This window comes from Manihot esculenta, chromosome 15 (genome assembly GCF_001659605.2).
Source record: "Manihot esculenta cultivar AM560-2 chromosome 15, M.esculenta_v8, whole genome shotgun sequence".
NCBI classification, from domain to species: Eukaryota; Viridiplantae; Streptophyta; class Magnoliopsida; order Malpighiales; family Euphorbiaceae; genus Manihot; species Manihot esculenta.
Window position 1 is genome coordinate 18856706 of NC_035175.2, and position 23284 is coordinate 18879989.

A 23284-nucleotide genomic window follows, 5' to 3' on the forward strand; every position below is an offset into this window, starting at 1 on the left:
TTTTATGAATTTATTAATTAATTAAAATTAAAATTATTTATATATTATAATTTTATTTTATTATATTATAGAAATTCTTGTGACTGTATCCACGTGGACTTATAATGTAAATGAGAGTGAAGGTAAATTCGATTTAGAGGACTTTTACTTGTTATGTCATGTCTATATGCTGATATAATACCATGGTTTTATTACATAGTTTTTCTTTAATTTTAATTATTTTTTTCTTATTTAAAAAAAAAAAAAAGAAATAATAAGGTCGGCCTCTTGTTACTATAAAAGACACATTAGCACCATGGAGAAATCGTCAGCACAATAAACACATCCTCTCTAATCTGTACTTCTCTCCTTTGCAAAGCAGAAAAGAATTAATCCATGGAGAACGGAAATGATCATGCTCAAGATCAGCAAAAGAGTATTGAAAAAGATGAAGAACCAGTCATCAACTATAGAGGAATCAAAGCCATGCCTTTCATCATTGGTGGGTTGATATCCATATCGCCATCAACAACTTCTTCTTCTTCTTCTTCTTCTTCTTCTTCTTCTTCTTCTTTCTTAGTCTTGTGTTGTGATGTATGTGCAGGGAATGAGACATTTGAGAAGCTTGGAACAGTGGGATCTTCAACAAATCTTGTGGTGTATCTGAACACAGTGTTTAATCTGAAGAGTGTGACTGCTACTACTCTTGTTAATATCTTCAATGGCACAACAAATCTTGCTCCTTTGCTTGGAGCTTTTCTCTGTGATACTTATTTTGGACGTTACAAGACTCTGGGTTTTGCTTCTGTTGCTTCCTTTCTGGTACTTCCTCTCTTCATTTGCTGTTGCTTCTTCTTCTTGGCTTGTTAAAAGATAATCAGTTTAATTCATAATCAATTAAAATATCTAATATCCCCTAGTTTTTTGAATTGATTAAATTAATTAATTAATTTTAGCTTATGATTTCAACCATATCTATTAAATTAATATATTAAAATCCATGCAAGATTTTATTATAGAAATTTGAAGGGTAATTTTGTAATTATAAAGAGATTGGAAGCGAATTTTCCAAATTATTAATCCATCTAGTGTTTTTAAAATTAGACTGACATGTTTTAGCCATTTTGAAATTTCAAAATGGGTTATATTAAAATTTAATTTTTAATAAATTAGAAAAAATAAATTTCAAGATAACATGTAAGAAAATAGAATATTATAAAAATATTTATGGGTATCTTTTTGATGAATATGATTCTCTAAGATATGGGTTAGATAATTTTGATTGTCCATAAAATTAATATTCTTAGATGATTAAAGAAAAGAAAAAAAAAAAAATAAATAAAAATAGTAAAATAAAAGAAGCAGAAGTCGATGTCAGAGAAGTTTTAAATAAGGGGACCCAAGTGGGAGGAGGACAGCCAACCTGTTTTTCTAGTTTGGTTATTGGATGAGTTGGAAAAAGTTGGAAATTTTGGCCTTTCTCCGACCACGCTTACAACGAGTTGAAAAGGAAACTATCAATCACCACTTTTATTTTGGCTAGATTAGAAGGTCTTATTTAATTGAAATAATTCAATTAATAAATTTAAAATTTTTAAAAATTATTTCTACTTTTATTGATTTTTTTTTAACTCCTTAGAAAATTAAAATTTCTTTAATAAAAAAATAATTTATTTAATTTAATTTAATTAAATTATCTCAATAAATTTGAGAGATTTAAAATTTTCCTCTCTTAATTTCTAATTTCTATTTCAATTAAATATTTCAGTGTTAATTTGATTTATTTTTTAATTAAACAGACTTAAATTTATTTAAATTTAAGTCGATAAATATTCAATTTTTTAAAATTTTATTATTTATTAAATGAATGCATTTATTTAACTAAAATTATAAAATTTTAAATTTATTATTATTTTTTAATTAAAATTCATTAGAGCAATATATTAATTGATGGATTATAAAATTATATAATATTTAATTCGATAAAAATTCAGTTGATTTAAATTTATTTTTAAAGAATTAAATTTAAATTTATTAATATTTAATTTAAAATTAAAATAAATTCTTATTTTTGCTTAATTTTAAAAAATTAAATTTAAATTCTTTAAAACTTAACTTACTCATCTCATTTAGGATGAAATTAAATATGAATATCAAAATTGAAAAACTCTTATTAAATAGGGAACTAAATTTAATAATTCAATGAAATTAAGATTCAACTTCTTAGTATTTCTCTTAGCTTAATAAAATTGCAAACTTATTTTATCTTTATATATTTTTAGTAAATTTATTTATGGCGTTTGTCTGTATGTGCAGGGCATGTCGGCACTAGCGCTAACCGCCGCAGTCCCCACACTGCACCCTCCGAAGTGTGTAGGAAAAGAAAGCAGTCAATGTGTAGGCCCATCAATTTGGCAATTGGCCTTTCTTCTCTGTGGATTTGGGCTCATAGCCATCGGAGCCGGCGGAATCCGACCATGCAATCTAGCCTTTGGAGCCGAGCAATTCAATCCCAACACCGAATCAGGCAAGAGGGGTATGAGCAGCTTCTTCAACTGGTACTACTTCACCTACACCTTCGCCGTTATGGTCTCTGTCACCGGCATTGTCTACGTTCAATCTGACGTTAGCTGGGCTATCGGACTGGCCATTCCTGCCTTTCTGATGTTTCTTTCATGTGCTGTCTTCTTCATCGGAACAAAAATTTATGTTATTGTCAAACCTGAAGGCAGCCCCATCACTAGTGTTGTTCAAGTCCTTGTTGTTTCTGTAAAGAAACGAGGCTTAAAGCTTCCTCAGAATCCTGCTGTTTCTCTTTTCAACTATGTTCCTGCAAAATCTATCAACTCCAGGCTCTCTCACACTGAACAATTCAGGTCAGCTCATCATTAATTTCCATCTAGTTTCGTTTCCAGGAATGTAAGTTTTGCTGATCATGAAGTTGAATCTCCTGCAGTTTTCTTGACAAGGCAGCAATTGTCACGGAAAAAGATGAAATAAACTTGGATGGCTCAGCTGCTAATCCATGGAGACTTTGCAGTATTCAGCAAGTTGAAGAAGTGAAATGCATGGTCAGAATAATTCCAATCTGGGCATCAGCTATAATCTACCATGTTCCTTTAATCCAACAACAGACATATGCAGTTCTCCAAGCTCTTCAGCTTGACAGACGTCTAGGAACTGGCAGCTTTGAAATTCCTGCTGCAACATTTATAATCTTTACAATGCTTGCTCTTACAATTTGGATTCCTATCTATGACAGAATCTTAGTTCCATTTCTTCAAAGACTTACTGGTAAAGAAGGTGGATTCACACTTCTCCAAAGAATGGGGATTGGGATTCTTCTTTCAGTTCTCTGCATGTTTGTTTCTGGGTTGGTGGAATCTCACAGAAGAGATATTGCTCTCAGCAAGCCAACTCTGGGAATCTCCCCAAAAGGTGGTGCAGTATCTTCAATGACTTGGCTGTGGCTGGTGCCTCAACTTGCACTTGCAGGACTTTCTGAAGGATTCAACTATGTTTCCCAGATAGAATTTTACTACAAACAATTCCCAGAAAACATGAGAAGTATTGCAGGATCTTCATTCTTTGCTGGGCTTGCACTGGCAAATTTTCTCAGTGGTCTCCTTGTTTCAACAATCCACAAGATTACTTCAGCAACTAAGTCAGGAGATTGGTTGTCTGAGGATCTTAACAAGGGGAAATTGGACCATTTTTATTATGTGATTGGAGTTTTAGGGACAGTGAATATGGCATATTTTCTGCTGTGCGCTAAGTGGTACAGATACAAAGTTCGTGAAGATGATGGATCAGTGGAGATGTCTAACAAATCATCAGTGAAGCATCATGTGTGAATAGGCTTATATAGATCTCTTGCAAATCTGCAGTCCCCATGAAGAAAAATTAGCTCTTTTTGAGTTGCTGCTTCATACATAATCAAGATTTTATTGCTCTTATCTGTATCAATGCAGATAAATTATCCCTGCTGCTTCTCCTTACATTGTCTTTGAGATAGAAGAACAAGTCTCAATTCTCAATTCTCAAATTCTCAATTCTCAATTCTCAATTCTCATTTTTTATTTGGTCAGAGTAGGATGGGTGGGCTGAAATCAATTGGGAATTTTATAGTTTTTGAAATTAGCTCAAATTACAATTTATGATCAAAATGAATAATTTAATTAAATAAGGGTTCATAAATGATTTAAAAATATTCAGTATTTGCTACAGAATTCTTATTTAGGGATCTATTTGTTTCTCTCCAATATAGGTTTATTTTGAATTATTAAATTTAGGAGTAAACCTAGTACAACAAAAAAAAAAATAGCCAAAATGAAAATATTTAACCCTCAACTTTATTAAGCTTTACTCTTAAAGACATTTTGAGCTTTTTTTTTTTTTTTCACTATCGTTCTATATTTAATTTATAATTTATAGAAAATTAGTATTTTTATAAAATTTAGTATTTTTTCTAACAATATATTCTACATAATTCAATCTAAATTGCTTTAAGAGCATAATAAATGAGTTTTTTTTTTTTATTAATTAGGGTTCTGAATTTATATTTGTGAATTTGGGATTGAAAAAAAAAATGAATATTTAGGATTTAATGGGCACTCAACAGTGAAAGCCCTGAGTTGCAAAGCTAAAATCCCCTAAATAAGGGGTTGAAGAAAACAACTCAGAAAAATCTAAAGAAAACAAGTCAAATCGGCTTGAGAAATCATTCAGTGATTATCAGGAGAATGCAGAAAAAATAAAATCTGATGGAGTATGTGTCTACATAGTAGAGAAGAATTCGAATGTTATGCTAGACATGTCTTCCCCTCCAGTCTGATCGTAATTATAAATAGTTGGAGTAAATAACTGAAAAGGCATAGAAGAAGGCCCTGGTGCCCATCCTGTATACTGACTCTGATAATCATCTTCATAAGTGGGCATGTGTGAAGATTGACCCAATTCTGTGTATTAGCCGTATGGATGGAATGCAACGGTTGATGGTATCTGCATAACATCAGGGTCTGGCGTAGATCGTGGAATCTCCGTCTCCCTTGATGGCTTGGTAGTTTGGTGAAAATATTGTGGAGGGTTCCTAGAGGTTGAGGGCATGTCATATACATCATCTGGAAGTGGTTGGGAAGGTGGGGCCGGCTATGGAGGTGGTATTTGAGAAATACAATCAAACATTTGAAGTTCATGAAATATCAAATTGACTGCATTTCCAATCTTATTAATTGTCGGATGACAAACTTCACTCGCCCATAAGCGGCAGTTCTCCATACCATCGTCTTGTAAAATGTATTTATTAAGATATCAATTCCAAAACTTAAGTATTGTAATTATTTTTTATATTAATTAAAAAATACAATATTACCACAGTGCCGATTGATGTACCATTTTGAGACACCCACCGGTGTGCAATCCTTTTGTACCATTCCATGTATTGTGAATGGAAATGTAAAGGTTGGATTAGAGGATTGTTGCCGACAATCCATTGGTGCCTTGATTCCCAGAGCGCTATCTAGTATTGGTGTTCGGTCATCCAATTTGTGGCCGAAGATTTTAATTTTATTCTATACATATCATCTGTTTTGACATAGTGGTGGTGGAATGGGTTGAACTAACCCAAACTGTCGCAATACTTTGTCAAGTTGATGCCACTCTATAATATGAGAACAAATAAATGGCACACCCGATCGCCATATTTGTCTTCCTTGTAGACAATAATCTGCATAGCATCCACCACATTATCAGAGTATTACTCTCACAGCAACTGCGTAGATAAAGTAATGTAAAAGGTTAAAATTTATTATTTAGAATTGACATGTAATTAAAAGGTTAAGAAGAATTACATCTTCAGCTTCCATTCAATCTAGTTGGTATAGAAGTTGCACTAGCTCATGCGTTGTAACTTCGGTAATAGTTCTAGCATTACTCCACCTGTACAGTATATTGTTTTTGTAACGATCCGGAAACCGGACTGCTACCGGCGCTAGGATTCAGATCGACTTAAGGTCGCCGGAACTCGTAGCAAGCCTACTATACCTCCTGTGTGTAACGACCCGGAAACCGGACCGCTACCGGCGCTAGGATCCAAATCGGCATAAGGCCGCCGGGACCCGTAGCAAGCCTGACTTACATCCTGTATACCTGTTAAATCCCATATATGATCAAACATATGCATAAAAATTTTGAACTTTCTCATTCATTCACCAAGCTTAACCTGTGCATACACAACTCATAACCATAAACATCAAACCCCACACTGGAGCTCTCATCAAATGCTCCAATGGGGTAACATATCATACATAAAGCCTGGTTTACATAACATAAATAAAACATTTCATTAATAAAATCATGTATCAAAAAGGGATTAACCAACATACTAGGGTCAAGCACAACTCTAATCCTCAATAAACATCATTACATTACATTACATCATTTTCATGTCCACATCTAGCTATTACATGAAACATGACTCCTTAATCTTGCTGACCTCCTGATTCTATCCCGTACCTGCAACCTGGGGGATTAAGGGAATGGGATGAGCTACTAGAGCCCAGTGAGCAGAATAATAAAATATCATATTAAAATTCATGCTTTCATGAAATGCATCACATCACAAACAAATCACATTAAGGATGGATTTGTCACCATTTAGCCCTCTACACAATCCAATCATGCCAGGGGTGTAGTGCAGGCCACACCTGGTCTTTCTCTTACACATAACATATCATACATATCCATTCGTGCCGGGAGCGTAGTACAGGCCACACCTGGTCTTTCTCTTACACATAACATATCATACATATCCATTCATGCCGGGGGCGTAGTACAGGCCATACCCGGACTTTCTCTTACATTGTGCAAGGGGCGTAGTGCAGGCCACACCTGGACTTTCATATCATATCATCATTATATCATGTCATAACATACGAGGGCTAATGGATCATTCAACATCCATCCACAACAACATCATAATATGCAATGCAACATATTCGTAGATTCTAATGCAAACAACCTAATAATTAACATGGTATTCATGATGCATGAACATGCTCAAAACTGATTTATTTACTTTGAAGTATATTGAGTTATTCTACTCACCTCAGGCTAGCTCTGAAAAGACACTGAAGCAGCTAACTCACTGCTGGGGTCTTCGGTTCCTCGGGTCCGCACCTACACAGGTGGACTCAAATGAGGGACCAAACATACATGAACATGACTCTAAAATACTCCCCAAAAACCCCCTAAAATACCTTAAAATAATCATAAAAATCATGCAAAGGAAGGCTGAACAGGGCACTTTCGGCGGCAGGTTCAGCGGCCGAAAGTCCCTCCAGAGCCGAAAGTCATGCACCTTCGGCGGCACTTTCGGCGGCCGAAGGTTCCTTCCAGATCCGAAACTCATGCATGTTCGGCGGCACCTTCGGCGGCCGAAACTCCCTTCCAGAGCCGAAAGTCCACTTTCGGGGGCAGGGTTCGGCAGCCAAAGGCTTGCCTCCACAGGCAGGTTCGGCAGCTGAAAGTCCCTTCGGCTGCCGAACCTGAGTTCTTCCAAATGGCAGAACTCAGCCTCCTAATGCACATTTTGCCTCCCAAACCATTCAAACATGCATTTAGCTATTCTACAACATGCATACACAAACAAATAAGCATATAGGGGCCTCAAACTATCCTAAACCCCAACACAACCACATAAAGCAACTCAAACAACATACCTTACCCAAAAACTCAATCTTTACCCTAACAACATTCAACATGCATTTCTACCCCAAAAACTTTCATAAAACTCGTTTAAAATATGAAATGAGCTAAGGATCTACCCTTACCTCTTGAAGACTGAGAGGGGAGGCGATCTAAACTTGGAGATGAGAGAAATCTAGCTCCTTTGGTCTCCAAGCTTCAAAACTTGATCTTAGCTCCAAAACTCTTCAAAACCAAGTTAGAACTCTTTAAAACTTGAAAGATTTGAGGAAAATCATCAAAATCAACCGTGGGAGAGCATGGACTCACCGTTGGTGTAACGATCCCAAAATGGACCGTCACCGGCGTTAGGATTCAGATCGGCTTAAGGCCGCCAGAACCCGTAGCACGCCTGCTATACTCTCTGTGTACCTGTAAATCTCATACATGATCATACATTTTCTGTGAAAATAAAAACTCTTTTCTGAACCAAGGCTTAACCTGTGCATGCACTATCTCTGTACTTTGTACCCTGTACTCTGTACCCCTGACTAGAGCTTGCTCTAGATGGGTTAACTCATACCTGTTAAGCCTGGTTTTTCACATACTCTGTAAAACATATACATATATAGATCATGTACATAACAAAAGATTTACATAAAAAAATAACTAAGTCAAGCACAACTTTAACTGTATACACAACTAGTACATCTCTTTAATATTATATGTCCACTCTAAGCTATTACAAATCTCTTTACTCTTTCTGTACTCTGCTGATACTCCCCTGTACACTGTACACTGAACCTGCAAGACTGGGGTTAAGGGAGTGGGATGAGCTCTATAGCCCAGTGAGTAGAATAGTAAAACAAATCATTAAAACATGATTGTATGGAATGCATCATATCACAAAAAATCCACATCAAGGGTAAACCTGTCACCACATAGTCCCGGTAGCTCTACTGTGCCAGGGCGTAGAATCGAGCACCTAGTCTTCCTGTCATATATGTATACGTGTATATAACACCTGTGTACTTACCATTGCCAGGGCGTAGTCAAAGGCTCCTGGACTTTTCTATACCTGCCAGGGCATAGTCAAAGGCTCCTGGACTTCTCTATATCTGCCAGGGCGTAGTCAAAGGCTCTTGGACTTCTCTCAGAGACTATTGGATCATTCAGCAGTCACCCACATCAACAAATAACTATGCAATGCAACATATTCGTGGATTCTAATGCAATCAACCTACTGCATAACCATGATGCATGAAAAAATGCTAACACATTCCATTTCTCAATTAAAAGAATTAAGTTTAGTTCCACTCACCTCTGGCTATCTAGACTGACTCTGCAGGCTCTGGAGCAGTACTCACTGCTGCTCTCTCTGGTTCCTCTGGTCTGTGTAGGCACAGATAAACTCAAATGAGGGACCAAACTAACTCAAGAACAACTCTATTAAACTCCCCAAGAATCCCCTTACACTCACTCAAACATCCATGCAAAGCATGCAAAAGAAGGCTGGACAGGACACTTTCGGCGGCAGGTTCGGCGGTCGAAAGTCCTCTCCAGAGACAAAACTCATGCACCTTCGGCGGCCGAATCTCTACTTTCGACAGCCAAACCCTTTCGGGGGCAAGTTTCGGGGGCTGAAAGGCACACCAGAGATGAAAGTCTCTAACCTTCGGCGGCCGAAACTCCCCTCCAGAGCCGAAAGTCCAAAAGCTCGGGGCAAGCTTGGGCAGCCAAAGCCACCTCCTCATAGGTTCGGCAGCTGAATGTACCTTCGGCTGCCGAACCTGAGTTCATCAGCAAGGCAGACACTTGCTCTGCCTCTCGCCAAACTGCACCAATCCTCCTCAAACTCAACGACCTCAAGTCCTCAACATGCATACACCCAAGTATATGCTCAAAGGGGTCAAAAACTACCTAAAACCCCCAACAAACAGCAAAGCATAACACATAAACAAGCTTTGCTCACAAAATCATCAAAAACTCTCTTTTTACCCTAATCATGCAACTCTCTCCATAAACCCCATAAAACTTCCATAAATCATCATAAAAACTTCAAGATCGTCACTTACTTACCTCTTAAATCCAAGAAGATGAACGACCCTAACGTGAAGTTTTGGAGCAACTCTTCTTCCAACTCTCCAAAACAAGTTTTAAGCTCAAAACCTTCAAAATAACATAAAAATCAATCAAATCTTTGCACAAGTTCATGAACACATGAAGAAAACTTAAGGAAGACAGAGTCTCACCTCAGAAAGTGAAAGAAAAAGACAAAGCTTATCCTTTCAACCGACTGAGGGCCTTTTATAGGTGGCTGGCCAGACCACCTTCGGCGGCCAAACGTGAAACCAAAAGCCATGCATGTTCGGCGGTCGAATGTCACCTTCGGCGGCCGAACCTGGCTTTTCTGCCTTGGTTCTTTTCTTTCAAAAACTCTTTTCATTTCACCTTTATAACATTAAAATATACTACATGACTTGAGAAAAACATAACTCTTACCCGTCTAAGAATGCCGACATCCTGGATTCCACCGGACGACAGGAATTCCGATGTCAGATTCTAACCGGGTATTACAGTTGGCCGAAAATAGAGGAGAAAGCTCGCCCGTTTTCGGCCATGGAGCCTTTTATAGGGGCTGGCCAGACCACCTTCGGAAGCCTAAAGTGCCTCCAAAACTCATGCAAGTTCGGCGGCCGAACATGAGGTTCGGCGGCCGAACCTGGGCCACTTTCGGAAGCCTAACTTGCCCCCCTAAACTATCCCATATTCGGCGGCCGAACTTGAGGTTCGGCGGCCGAACTTGAGGTTCGGCGGCTGAACCTGGAAATGCCTCCATGGTCTTTTTCATTCAAAACTCAGTTTCTTTCTTACTTAAAATCATAAAATACATTAAACATTTTATAAAAACATGATTTTACCCTTCTAGAGGTTTCTGATATCCGAGATTCCACCGGATGGTAGAAATTCAGATACCGGAGTCTAGCCGGGTATTACACTGTGTACCTGATAAAATTCCAAACATGATCATACATTTTCATAAAAATTTAAACTTTTCATATACCAAGCTCAACCTGTGCATGCACTATAAACTGTATACATAAAACCCACACTAGAGCCCTCATCAAATGCTCTAGTATGGTAAATGTAACGCCCCGAAAATCCGGACCGCTACCGGCGCTAGGATCCGGGTCGACTTAAGGCCGCCGGGACCCGTAGCAAGCCTGACATATAACCTGTAAACCTGTATAATCCCATACATGATCAACAACATGCATAAAAATTAAAAACTTTTCTTCATACATACTGTCGTCAACTAACTCAACCTGTGCATATTCTGAACATATACATAACATAGTCCCTCTGTGGGATCTCATCAAGCCTTAAAGGCAAAACAACCTGTGTTGAGTTAGTTTACATAAACATCATAACATAAGATCATGTATATACAAAAGGGATTAACAATATATTATGGTCAAGCACAACTCTATCCTCAATGACTTCATTACATAACATCCTGAATATTTTTACATTTCCTCATAATACAATTGTCATGTCCACAAACTAACTATTACATACATAAGACTTTTTTCTCTTCTTGCCTTCTCTATCTATCCCGTACTTGCAAACCTGGGGGTTAGGGGAGAGGGGTGAGCTAGATGCCCAGTGAGTAGAACTGTAAAAAGAATATTTAAAACATGCTATCATGAAATGCGTCACTGCACAAATAAATCACACCACGGATGGACTGATTCAAAAATCCCTCAACTCCATGCCCGGCCCTATTATGGGCACCACAGGACTTCGTATTGCCCGGCCCTATTATGGGCACCACAGGACTTCGTACTCGGAGTTATTGCCCGGCCCTATTATGGGCACCACAGGACTTCGTATATAGAAGGCTAATGAATCATCCTAATGTCCATCCACTATCATCTATCACAACAATATAATGCGGCATAGTCGTGAATTCTAATGCAAACAACCTATAATATGATCATGATGCATGAAGCATGATAAAAGCATTTCATTTCTTAATTTAAAAAAAGTTAAGTTAGTTCCACTCACCTCTGGCTGACTCTGACAAACTCTGTAGCAGCTGGCTCACTGCTGGGGTCCTTGGTTCCTCGGGTCCGAACCTACACAGGTGGACTCCAATGAGGGACCAAACATACATAAACATAACTCTAATATATTCCCCAAAAACCCCCTAAAACATCCTGAAAACATCACATGAAAATATGCATGAAATGGCTGAACAGGGCACTTTCGGCGGCACCTTCGGCGGCCGAAAGTCCTGGACAAAGACGAAACTCAGGTAGGTTCGGCGGCACCTTCGGCGGCCGAAAGTCCCAGACTGTAATACCCGGCTAGACTCCGGTATCGGAATTCCTACCGTCCGGTGGAATCTCGGATGTCGGAGACCTCTAGAAGGGTAGAATCATGTTTTATAAAATGTTTTCATGAATTTTAATGTTTTAAAGTATGAAACTAAATGAGTTTTTGCATGAAAATAGCATTGGAGGAAAACCCAGGTTCGGCCGCCGAAAGTCAAGTTCGGCCGCCGAACATGCATGCGTTTTGGAGGCACGTTAGGCCCCCGAAAGCATGAGTTAGGGAAGTTCAGGTTCGGCCGCCGAAAGTCAGGTTCGGCCGCCGAAAGTCAAGTTCGGCCGCCGAACATTTGCATGGATGCGGAGGCACATTCGGCCCCCGAACGTGGCCTGGCCAGCCACTATATAAGGGGCACTTAGCCGAAATGGGCGAGCTTTCTCCCATTTTCGGCCACAGTAAGCTTCCGACTTTCCCTTTGCAAACCTAGTGTTCTTCCTCCAAATCCCCACCATTTTTCTTGAGTTTTAAGCTTGCATTGAAGGTTTTGAACGTTTAAACCAAGTTTTGGAGCTTTGGGAACTCAGGAGCTCATTTTCGTGGATCTCCAAGTTTAGGTCGTCTCCCTCTCGATCTTCAAGAGGTAAGAGCCGATCTTAAGCTCCTTATGTGTTTTCAATAAGTTTTATGCTAGATCGATGGGTAGAAATGCATGTTAGGTTATATGTAGAGTTATGAGTTAACCTTGATGTCTTGGACAATGTATGTTGTTTTTGTGTGTTTGAAGTGTTGTAGTTGGGGTATTTGATGTTTTGAGGCCCCTAGGAACTTGTATGCATGTTTTAACTGAGGTATATGCATGATTGGTGAGTTTGGAGGCGAAAATGCATTTGGGAGCCAAGTTTCTGCCCTTTGGCAGAAACCAGGTTCGGCAGCCGAAGGAGCTTTCGGCCGCCGAACATGGCTGGTGAGGCAGGCCTTTCGGCTGCCGAAGTTGCCCCCGAAAGGAGACTTTCGTCTCTGTCTGGGACTTTCGGCCGCCGAAGGTGCCGCCGAACATGCATGAGTTTCGTCTCTGTCTGGGAGTTTCGGCCGCCGAAGGTGCCGCCGAACCTGCCTGACTTTCGGCTCTGGAGGGACTTTCGGCAGCCGAACCTGCCGCCGAAAGTGCCCTGTTCAGCCATTTCTTGCATGTTTTTATGTAATTGTTTTATGATGTTTTAGGGGGTTTTTGGGGAGTATATTATAGTTATGTTTATGTATGTCTGGTCCCTCATTGGAGTCCACCTGTGTAGGTTCGGACCCGAGGAACCGAGGACCCCAGCAGTGAGCCAGCTGCTACAGAGTTTGCCAGAGGTGAGTGGAATAAACCTTAAGTTTTAAATAAATGAAATATGAATTTTGAGCATGATCCATGCATCATGAATGCCATGAGATATAATAGGTTGCTTGCATTAGTATTCACGAATTTGTTGCATTGCATTTATGATGTTTATGTTGATGTGGATTGGTTATTGGATGATCCTTTAGTCCTCATATGATATGATTGATGTTATGGCATGTTATGGTATGGAAGTCCAGGTTGTACCCATTCTACGTCCCTGGCACGATGTAAGAGAAAGTCCAGGTTGTACCCATTCTACATCCCTGACACAGTTGGTCCATATGATATGTTATGATAAGGGAAAGACCGGTTGACCCATTCTACGTCCCGGCACAGTTGGACCTATGTAGAGGACTATAGGTGACAATACCATCCGAGATGTGATTTGTTGTGATGTGTTGCATTCCATGAAAGCATGAAATTTTAATATATTGTTTTATACTATTCTGCTCACTGGGCTTTGTAGCTCACCCCTCTCCCCTAACCCCAGATGTGCAGGTACAGGGTAGATCAGAAGGTTAGCCAGAGTTTTGAAGTATGTCTTATGTTGTAATAGCTAGATTGTGGACATGACGATTGTACTATGATGTAATGTAAAAATATTCAGAATGTTATGTAATGAGGTTATTGAGGATAGAGTTGTGCTTGACCATAATGTATTGTTAATCCCTTTTGTCTATACATGATCTTATGTTATGATGTTTATGTAAACTAACTCAACACAGGCTGTTTGCCTTTAAGACTTGATGAGATCCCACAGAGGGACTATGTTATGTATATGTTCAGGGTATGCACAGGTTGAGTTAGTTGATGACAGTATGTATGAGGAAAAGTTTTAATTTTTATGTATGATTGTTGATCATGTATGGGATTAAACAGGTTTACAGGTTACATGTCAGGCTTGCTACGGGTCCCGGCGGCCTTAAGTCGACCCGGATCCTAGCGCCGGTAGCGGTCCGATTTTCGGGTCGTTACAGAATGGTATCAGAGCCCTAGGTTCATATGGTCGGACCTAGAGTGTCGGGCTCATATATGTTATAGAAGGTCAAGCACAATAGGAAGGTCATGTCCACTAGGATAGGATGTTGAGTCCTGTCTTGCATGATGGTGTGAAATGCCATGACTTTATGCATGTGCATTAATGATATGATATACTATGTGATGTATGTGATGAGGGTTCATGTGTGCCCACATGAACCATGTGATGCTAATGTTTGCCTGTTATGTGATGTTTTTCAGAGAAAAGGATGAGAGGAACTCGTCGATCTGCACGATTGACTGGAGTGCCACCTGAGGATGAGGGCACGAGCGCCCGTCCTCCTACATTGCCTAGGGCAATGTCTTGTAGAGCCAACAGAGAAAGAGTGTCAAGGGACCCTAGAAGGTCTTTTGATGCTAGCAGAAGGGGGACAGATAGAGGAGGAAGTTCGGCAGATGTGAGGGAGGTTATGGAAGAGGAGCAGAAAAGGGATGGAAACCTGGATGTGAGCATGGAGGAAGAAGGGACAGGGGAGTCTCAGGGAGGCGTTCAGGCCTCGGGGTATGGTTTTCCACCCCATTATCCACCCTTCCTACAGGGTTCAGGGTATCCGATGGGAGGTACATCGGATTACTCCAGCTTTAACCCCCTACCCTACCTACATGCCCTATCCACCTTTCTATCCACCCTACACACAGTACCCAGCTTATCCACCCTCACCCTTCTATCCAAACCCGGCAAACCCCACCTCGGGGAATGCTGCACCTCCACCTCCACCACCTACAGAACCAGCAGCCCCAGTTACTCAACCTCCTAGACCTAGCTCAGTTGATGGGAGCAAGGTAAAGATGACAGACTACCTCAAGTTAGATGCTCCCAAATACAAGTCAGGGGATGACCCCTTTGAGTATCTGAGAGTGGTGAAGACGATAACTGATGAGCTAGGGGCAAGTGACAGTAGGGCCATTCAGATGGCAGGGTTCACTTTAAAGTGCAAGAAGGCACGGGAATGGTTCAAATGTTATGTGGACCCGAGATTAGACGGTATGACGTGGGAAGAATTTGCGAATGAGTTCGCTGGATGGGCTTTTCCGGACAGTTCTAGAGAACTGAAAATGATTGAGTTTGAGCAACTGAGGCAGTCAGAGCACATGAGTGTAGAGGAGTTCACGGATAAATTCTTGGAGCTATTGCCTTTTTCAGGGCAAGCTCTAGATTCAGATACGAAGAAAGCCAAGAAATATGTTATGAAGCTGCATTCCAGGTACTCCTCGTTGGTTCAGTCAGCTGAGAGAGAAAGTTTCCACACTGTGGTGGATATGGCTCGAAGAATGGAGGCAAGTGCTATAGTTGAGGGGTCAGTGAAGCAGTCAGTGACCCAGTCTTCAGGGGTTAAGACCCCAGGCAGAGGAGGACCAGGGTTCTCTTCTCAGAGTTCAGGCAAGAAGAGGTGGGATAACACCACCAGGAAGTCGAAGAAGAATAAGTTTTGGAACAAGTTGAAATCCGGTTTGGGTTTCGGCGGTGGCTCGAGCTCAGGCTCAGATGGTACAGAATGTCAGAGATGTGGAAGACCGCACAGGGGAGTGTGTCGAGCTGGGACTAACACATGTTTCAGATGTGGACAGGAGGGACACATGGCTCGGGATTGTCCTAGAGCACCTTTTATGGGCCAGCCCCAGCAGACAGCTTCTGGTAGTGTGGCACAGCCAGCAGTTCCAGCCACAACTCAGGGCAGTGGCAGAGGTAGAGGGAGAGGGGCAGCCTCTTCTTCTGGTTCCCGAGGTGAAGGTCCATCAGCTCCAGCCAGGATCTTCACCATGACTCAGCAGGAGGCTAACACATCCAACACCGTGGTGTCAGGTAATCTCGTCATTGGGTGTTCTGATGTGTATGCATTAATGGACCCGGGTGCATCTCATTCATTTATTGCTCCGAGAGCCGTTGAGAGGTTGGGTCTGATAGTCTCTGGGTTAGAGTGTCCCCTATGGGTCAGTGGACCCAAGTGTGACCCGTCAGTGGCAGTGTCAGTCTGCCAGTACAGTCCAGTTTTTGTTGAGGGAAGATGCCTCTCCGCCGACCTTGTGGTTCTAGATTTGACAGACTTTGACGTCATTCTAGGGATGGATTGGCTATCTACCCATGGTGCTACCTTGGACTGCAGGGACAAGGTAGTCAAGTTCAGAGATCAGGACGGGTCAGAGGTCGTCTTCAGAGGAGACAAGAGGGGTACACCTAGAGGTCTGATATCAGCTCTTCAGGCTCGTAGGTTGCTTAGGAAGGGATGTCAGGGGTACTTAGCTCATGTGAGAGAGCTAGACAGTCAGGTCAGGGAGCCAGCCTCGGTGCCAGTTGTCAGAGAGTTTCAGGATGTCTTTCCTGATGAACTTCCAGGTTTACCACCTGCTAGGGAGATAGAGTTCGAGATAGAGTTGGTACCTGGAGCTAGACCGATCTCTATCCCTCCCTACAGGATGGCCCCAGCAGAGTTAAAGGAGTTAAAAGACCAATTGCAGGAGCTGGTAGAAAAGGGTTTCATCCGACAGAGTACCTCACCTTGGGGTGCTCCGGTCTTGTTTGTGAGGAAGAAGGATGGATCCCTTAGACTTTGTATCGACTACAGGCAGTTGAACAAAGTCACTACCAAGAATAGGTACCCATTGCCAAGGATCGATGATCTATTCGACCAGCTAGCCGGAGCAGGTTGTTTCTCCAAAATAGATCTAAGATCGGGGTACCATCAGCTAAGGATAAGGGATGAGGATGTGCCGAAGACAGCCTTCAGGACCAGATATGGGCATTTTGAGTTCCTTGTAATGCCGTTCGGGTTAACCAACGCCCCTGCAGCATTCATGGATCTCATGAACAGAGTGTTTAATCAATACCTGGATCACTTTGTTATTGTCTTTATAGATGATATCTTAGTGTATTCCAGGAATGCAGAGGAGCATGCCCATCATCTGCGGTTGGTCTTGCAGACTTTGAGGGAACATGGCTTGTATGCCAAGTTCTCTAAATGTGAGTTCTGGCTGAGGAGCATTTCGTTCTTGGGGCATGTAGTGTCAGAGAATGGTATTGAGGTAGATCCCAAGAAGACAGAAACTGTGGCTAACTGGCCTAGACCCACATCAGTGACAGAGATTAGAAGTTTCTTGGGTTTGGCAGGTTACTACAGGAGGTTCGTTCAGGACTTCTCAAAAATAGCAGCTCCTCTAACCAGACTAACCAGGAAGAGTCAGAAGTTTCTGTGGACCGACCAGTGCGAGGAGAGTTTCGAAGAGCTTAAGAAGAAGTTGACTTCAGCACCAGTGTTAGCTCTGCCATCTAGTGGAGAGGACTTTACAGTCTTTTGTGACGCGTCCCGTGTGGGACTGGGTTGTGTACTGATGCAGAATGAGAAGGTGATTGCTTATGCTTCTAGGCAGCTGAAGAAGCATGAGTTGAATTACCCCACACACGACCTTGAGATGGCAGCAGTAATCTTTGCACTCAAGATGTGGAGGCATTACCTCTATGGAGTGAAATGTGAGATCTTTACAGATCATAAGAGCCTGCAGTACATCTTGAGTCAGAGGGATTTGAATTTGAGACAGAGGAGATGGGTGGAGCTGCTGAGTGACTATGATTGCAAGATTCAGTACCATCCGGGTAAGGCGAATGTTGTGGCAGACGCCTTAAGCCGGAAATCACTCGGTAGTTTATCCCACATATCGGCAGAGAGGAGGCCAGTGGTGAAGGAGTTCTATAAGCTTATTGAGGAAGGTCTACAGATGGAGTTATCTGGTACAGGTGCCTTGGTGGCCCAGATGAGAGTAGCACCCGTGTTTCTAGAGCAGGTGGCTCAGAAACAGCATGAGGACCCGGAGTTAGTAAAGATTGCCAGGACTGTTCAGTCAGGCAATGATAACGAGTATAGATTCGACAGTAAGGGGATCCTCCGCTATGGGAGCAGACTATGTGTACCAGATGACATTGGGCTAAAAGGAGACATTATGAGAGAAGCTCATAATGCGAGATACAGCATTCACCCCGGAGCCACCAAGATGTATCAAGATTTGAAGAAAGTTTATTGGTGGCCAGCGATGAAGAAAGAAGTGGCACAGTTTGTGTCCGCCTGCGAAGTGTGTCAGAGGGTGAAGCTGGAACATCAGAAGCCGGCTGGAATGCTTAACCCGCTACCTATTCCAGAGTGGAAATGGGAGAATATAGCTATGGACTTCGTAGTGGGGTTACCGGCGACGTCCAACAGATTGGACTCCATATGGGTGATTGTGGACAGACTCACCAAATCTGCTCACTTCATCCCTGTCAGGAGTGGCTACTCTGTGGACAAGTTGGCGCAGGTATATGTGGATGAGATCGTCAGGTTGCATGGGGTTCCTGTTTCGATAGTGTCAGATAGAGGGCCCCAGTTCACCTCCAGGTTTTGGCGGAGTCTGCAGAATGCCATGGGTACTAGGTTGGATTTCAGTACTGCCTTCCACCCCCAGACCGACGGACAGTCAGAAAGGACCATCCAGACTATCGAGGATATGCTCAGAATGTGTGTGCTGGACTTTGGCGGTTCTTGGAGGTAGCATCTACCTTTGGTGGAGTTTGCCTACAACAACAGCCATCATGCTAGCATCGGGATGGCTCCATATGAAGCTTTATATGGGAGGAAGTGCAGGTCACCTGTTTGCTGGGAGGAAGTTGGAGAAAAGGCCTTGGCAGGGCCTGAGCTAGTAGAGATTACCAGCAGGGTGGTACCCATAATTAGAGAAAGGATCAAGACTGCTGCAAGCAGACAGAAGAGCTATGCAGACGTCCGCAGAAGACAGTTAGAGTTTCAGGAGGGGGAGTTGGTATTGCTCAAGGTGTCTCCAATGAAGGGAGTGGTTCGCTTTGGGAAGAGAGGTAAACTAGCCCCACGATACATCGGACCCTTTGAGATCTTGCAAAGGATTGGGAATGTGTCGTACAAACTGGATTTACCTGCTTCGATGGAGAGAATCCATCCGGTTTTCCATGTTTCAATGTTGAGGAAGTTTGTGTCAGATCCGAGCAAGGTTCTTAGTGAGCCTGATGTGGAGGTCCAAGAGGATCTCACCTATGTTGAACAGCCAGTGCGGATCATAGACACCCAGATCAGAAAGTTAAGAAACAAGGAAATCCCGATGGTGAAAGTCCTATGGAACCACCACAACTTGGAAGAATGCACTTGGGAGACACGGGAGTCCATGCTCCAGCAATACCCTCATCTCTTTTAAGGTTAGATCCCTATGTGTTTATGTGCTTATATATGTTGTGTTGTTTGCTATGCATGTGCTAGTTGAGGAACATTCGGGGACGAATGTTCTTAAGGGGGGGAGAATGTAATACCCGGCTAGACTCCGGTATCGGAATTCCTACCGTCCGGTGGAATCTCGGATGTCGGAGACCTCTAGAAGGGTAGAATCATGTTTTATAAAATGTTTTCATGAATTTTAATGTTTTAAAGTATGAAACTAAATGAGTTTTTGCATGAAAATAGCATTGGAGGAAAACCCAGGTTCGGCCGCCGAAAGTCAAGTTCGGCCGCCGAACATGCATGCGTTTTGGAGGCACGTTAGGCCCCCGAAAGCATGAGTTAGGGAAGTTCAGGTTCGGCCGCCGAAAGTCAAGTTCGGCCGCCGAACATTTGCATGGATGCGGAGGCACATTCGGCCCCCGAACGTGGCCTGGCCAGCCACTATATAAGGGGCACTTAGCCGAAATGGGCGAGCTTTCTCCCATTTTCGGCCACAGCAAGCTTCCGACTTTCCCTTTGCAAACCTAGTGTTCTTCCTCCAAATCCCCACCATTTTTCTTGAGTTTTAAGCTTGCATTGAAGGTTTTGAACGTTTAAACCAAGTTTTGGAGCTTTGGGAACTCAGGAGCTCATTTTCGTGGATCTCCAAGTTTAGGTCGTCTCCCTCTCGATCTTCAAGAGGTAAGAGCCGATCTTAAGCTCCTTATGTGTTTTCAATAAGTTTTATGCTAGATCGATGGGTAGAAATGCATGTTAGGTTATATGTGGAGTTATGAGTTAACCTTGATGTCTTGGACAATGTATGTTGTTTTTGTGTGTTTGAAGTGTTGTAGTTGGGGTATTTGATGTTTTGAGGCCCCTAGGAACTTGTATGCATGTTTTAACTGAGGTATATGCATGATTGGTGAGTTTGGAGGCGAAAATGCATTTGGGAGCCAAGTTTCTGCCCTTTGGCAGAAACCAGGTTCGGCAGCCGAAGGAGCTTTCGGCCGCCGAACATGGCTGGTGAGGCAGGCCTTTCGGCTGCCGAAGTTGCCCCCGAAAGGAGACTTTCGTCTCTGTCTGGGACTTTCGGCCGCCGAAGGTGCCGCCGAACATGCATGAGTTTCGTCTCTGTCTGGGAGTTTCGGCCGCCGAAGGTGCCGCCGAACCTGCCTGACTTTCGGCTCTGGAGGGACTTTCGGCAGCCGAACCTGCCGCCGAAAGTGCCCTGTTCAGCCATTTCTTGCATGTTTTTATGTAATTGTTTTATGATGTTTTAGGGGGTTTTTGGGGAGTATATTATAGTTATGTTTATGTATGTCTGGTCCCTCATTGGAGTCCACCTGTGTAGGTTCGGACCCGAGGAACCGAGGACCCCAGCAGTGAGCCAGCTGCTACAGAGTTTGCCAGAGGTGAGTGGAATAAACCTTAAGTTTTAAATAAATGAAATATGAATTTTGAGCATGATCCATGCATCATGAATGCCATGAGATATAATAGGTTGCTTGCATTAGTATTCACGAATTTGTTGCATTGCATTTATGATGTTTATGTTGATGTGGATTGGTTATTGGATGATCCTTTAGTCCTCATATGATATGATTGATGTTATGGCATGTTATGGTATGGAAGTCCAGGTTGTACCCATTCTACGTCCCTGGCACGATGTAAGAGAAAGTCCAGGTTGTACCCATTCTACATCCCTGACACAGTTGGTCCATATGATATGTTATGATAAGGGAAAGACCGGTTGACCCATTCTACGTCCCGGCACAGTTGGACCTATGTAGAGGACTATAGGTGACAATACCATCCGAGATGTGATTTGTTGTGATGTGTTGCATTCCATGAAAGCATGAAATTTTAATATATTGTTTTATACTATTCTGCTCACTGGGCTTTGTAGCTCACCCCTCTCCCCTAACCCCAGATGTGCAGGTACAGGGTAGATCAGAAGGTTAGCCAGAGTTTTGAAGTATGTCTTATGTTGTAATAGCTAGATTGTGGACATGACGATTGTACTATGATGTAATGTAAAAATATTCAGAATGTTATGTAATGAGGTTATTGAGGATAGAGTTGTGCTTGACCATAATGTATTGTTAATCCCTTTTGTCTATACATGATCTTATGTTATGATGTTTATGTAAACTAACTCAACACAGGCTGTTTGCCTTTAAGACTTGATGAGATCCCACAGAGGGACTATGTTATGTATATGTTTAGGGTATGCACAGGTTGAGTTAGTTGATGACAGTATGTATGAGGAAAAGTTTTAATTTTTATGTATGATTGTTGATCATGTATGGGATTAAACAGGTTTACAGGTTACATGTCAGGCTTGCTACGGGTCCCGGCGGCCTTAAGTCGACCCGGATCCTAGCGCCGGTAGCGGTCCGATTTTCGGGTCGTTACACAGACAGAGACGAAAGTCTCTTTTCGGGGGCAACTTCGGCAGCCGAAAGGCCTGCCTCCCCAGCCATGTTCGGCGGCCGAAAGTGCCTTCGGCTGCCGAACCTGGTTTCTGCCAAAGGGCAGAAACTTGGCTCCCTTGTGCATTTTCGCCTCCAAACTCACCAATCATGCATACCACTCAACCAAAACATGCATACAAGCTCCTAGGGGCCTCAAACAAGCATATACCCCAACTACAACACTTCAAACATACTCAAACATGCCACATTGCTCAAAAATCACATAAAACCTAACATTTACTTAAAAAAACTCATACAGCCCTATACATGCCATTCTACCCCATAAAATCACTTAAAACTTACTTAAAACATATAAGGAGCTTAAGATCGGCCCTTACCTCTTGAAGATCGAGAGGAAGACGACCCAAACTTAGAGATCCACGAAAATGAGCTCCTGAGTTCCCAAAGCTCCAAAACTTGGTTTAAAAGCTCAAAACCTTCAATGCAAGCTTAAAACTCAAGAAAAATGGTGGGGATTTGGAGGAAGAGCACAAGAGTTGCAAAGGGAAGGTCGGAAGCTTGCTGTGGCCGGAAATGGGAGAAAGCTCGCCCATTTCGGCTAAGTGCCCCATTTATGGGTGGCTGGCCAGGCCACGTTCGGGGGCCGAATGTGCCTCCGCATCCATGCAATGTTCGGCGGCCGAACTTGACTTTCCGCGGCCGAACCTGGACTGCCCTCACTCATGCTTTCGGGGGCCTAACGTGCCTCCAAAACGCATGCATGTTCGGCGGCCGAACTTGACTTTCGGCGGCCGAACCTGGATTTTCCTCCAAAGACTTTTTATGCAAAAACTCATTTAGTTTCATACTTTAAAACATTAAAATTCATGAAAACATTTTATAAAACATGTCTTTACCCTTCTAGAAGTTCCTGACATCCGAAATTCCACCGGACGGTAGGAATTCCGATACCGGAGTCTAGCCGGGTATTACAGTAAACATCACATGCCTCAAGCTTGGTTCAACATAACTTATCATTAAAACTTTTACATAAAGATCATGATAAACAGGGATATACAAAACATAAATTAGGGAAAAACACAAATATAATCCATTACATAGTACATGTCCACTACTATTCTATTACATGAGCTTATACCAGCCTCTAGCTGACTTCCCGCTCTATCTCTGATCCTGCAAACCTAGGGTTAGGGGAAAAGGATAAGCTACAAGAGCCTAGTGAGCAGAATATAAAAACAGTT

At 42.2% G+C, this 23284-nt stretch overlaps 1 protein-coding gene across 1 annotated transcript; it reads left to right on the forward strand.

Annotated features, from left to right (window-relative positions):
- The first annotated feature begins 293 nt into the window (after nt 1-293).
- On the forward strand, nt 294-4038 carry LOC110602121 (protein NRT1/ PTR FAMILY 2.9). The gene is made up of 4 exons (XM_021739549.2): nt 294-481; nt 584-801; nt 2296-2855; nt 2936-4038. The coding sequence occupies exons 1-4, from the start codon at nt 376-378 to the stop codon at nt 3831-3833; spliced, it is 1782 nt and encodes a 593-aa protein (XP_021595241.1). The 5' UTR covers nt 294-375; the 3' UTR covers nt 3834-4038.
- Nucleotides 4039-23284: the final 19246 nt, after the last annotated feature.

What these genes read in the sequence shown, in the direction of transcription:
- LOC110602121 (XM_021739549.2), top strand. Translation starts at nt 376, where the DNA reads ATGGAGAACGGAAATGATCATGCTCAAGATCAGCAAAAGAGTATTGAA. An exon ending in AGCCATGCCTTTCATCATTG is followed by an intron (nt 482 to 583) that starts GTGGGTTGATAT and finishes ATGTATGTGCAG; the next exon opens with GGAATGAGACATTTGAGAAG. An exon ending in CTTCTGTTGCTTCCTTTCTG is followed by an intron (nt 802 to 2,295) that starts GTACTTCCTCTC and finishes CTGTATGTGCAG; the next exon opens with GGCATGTCGGCACTAGCGCT.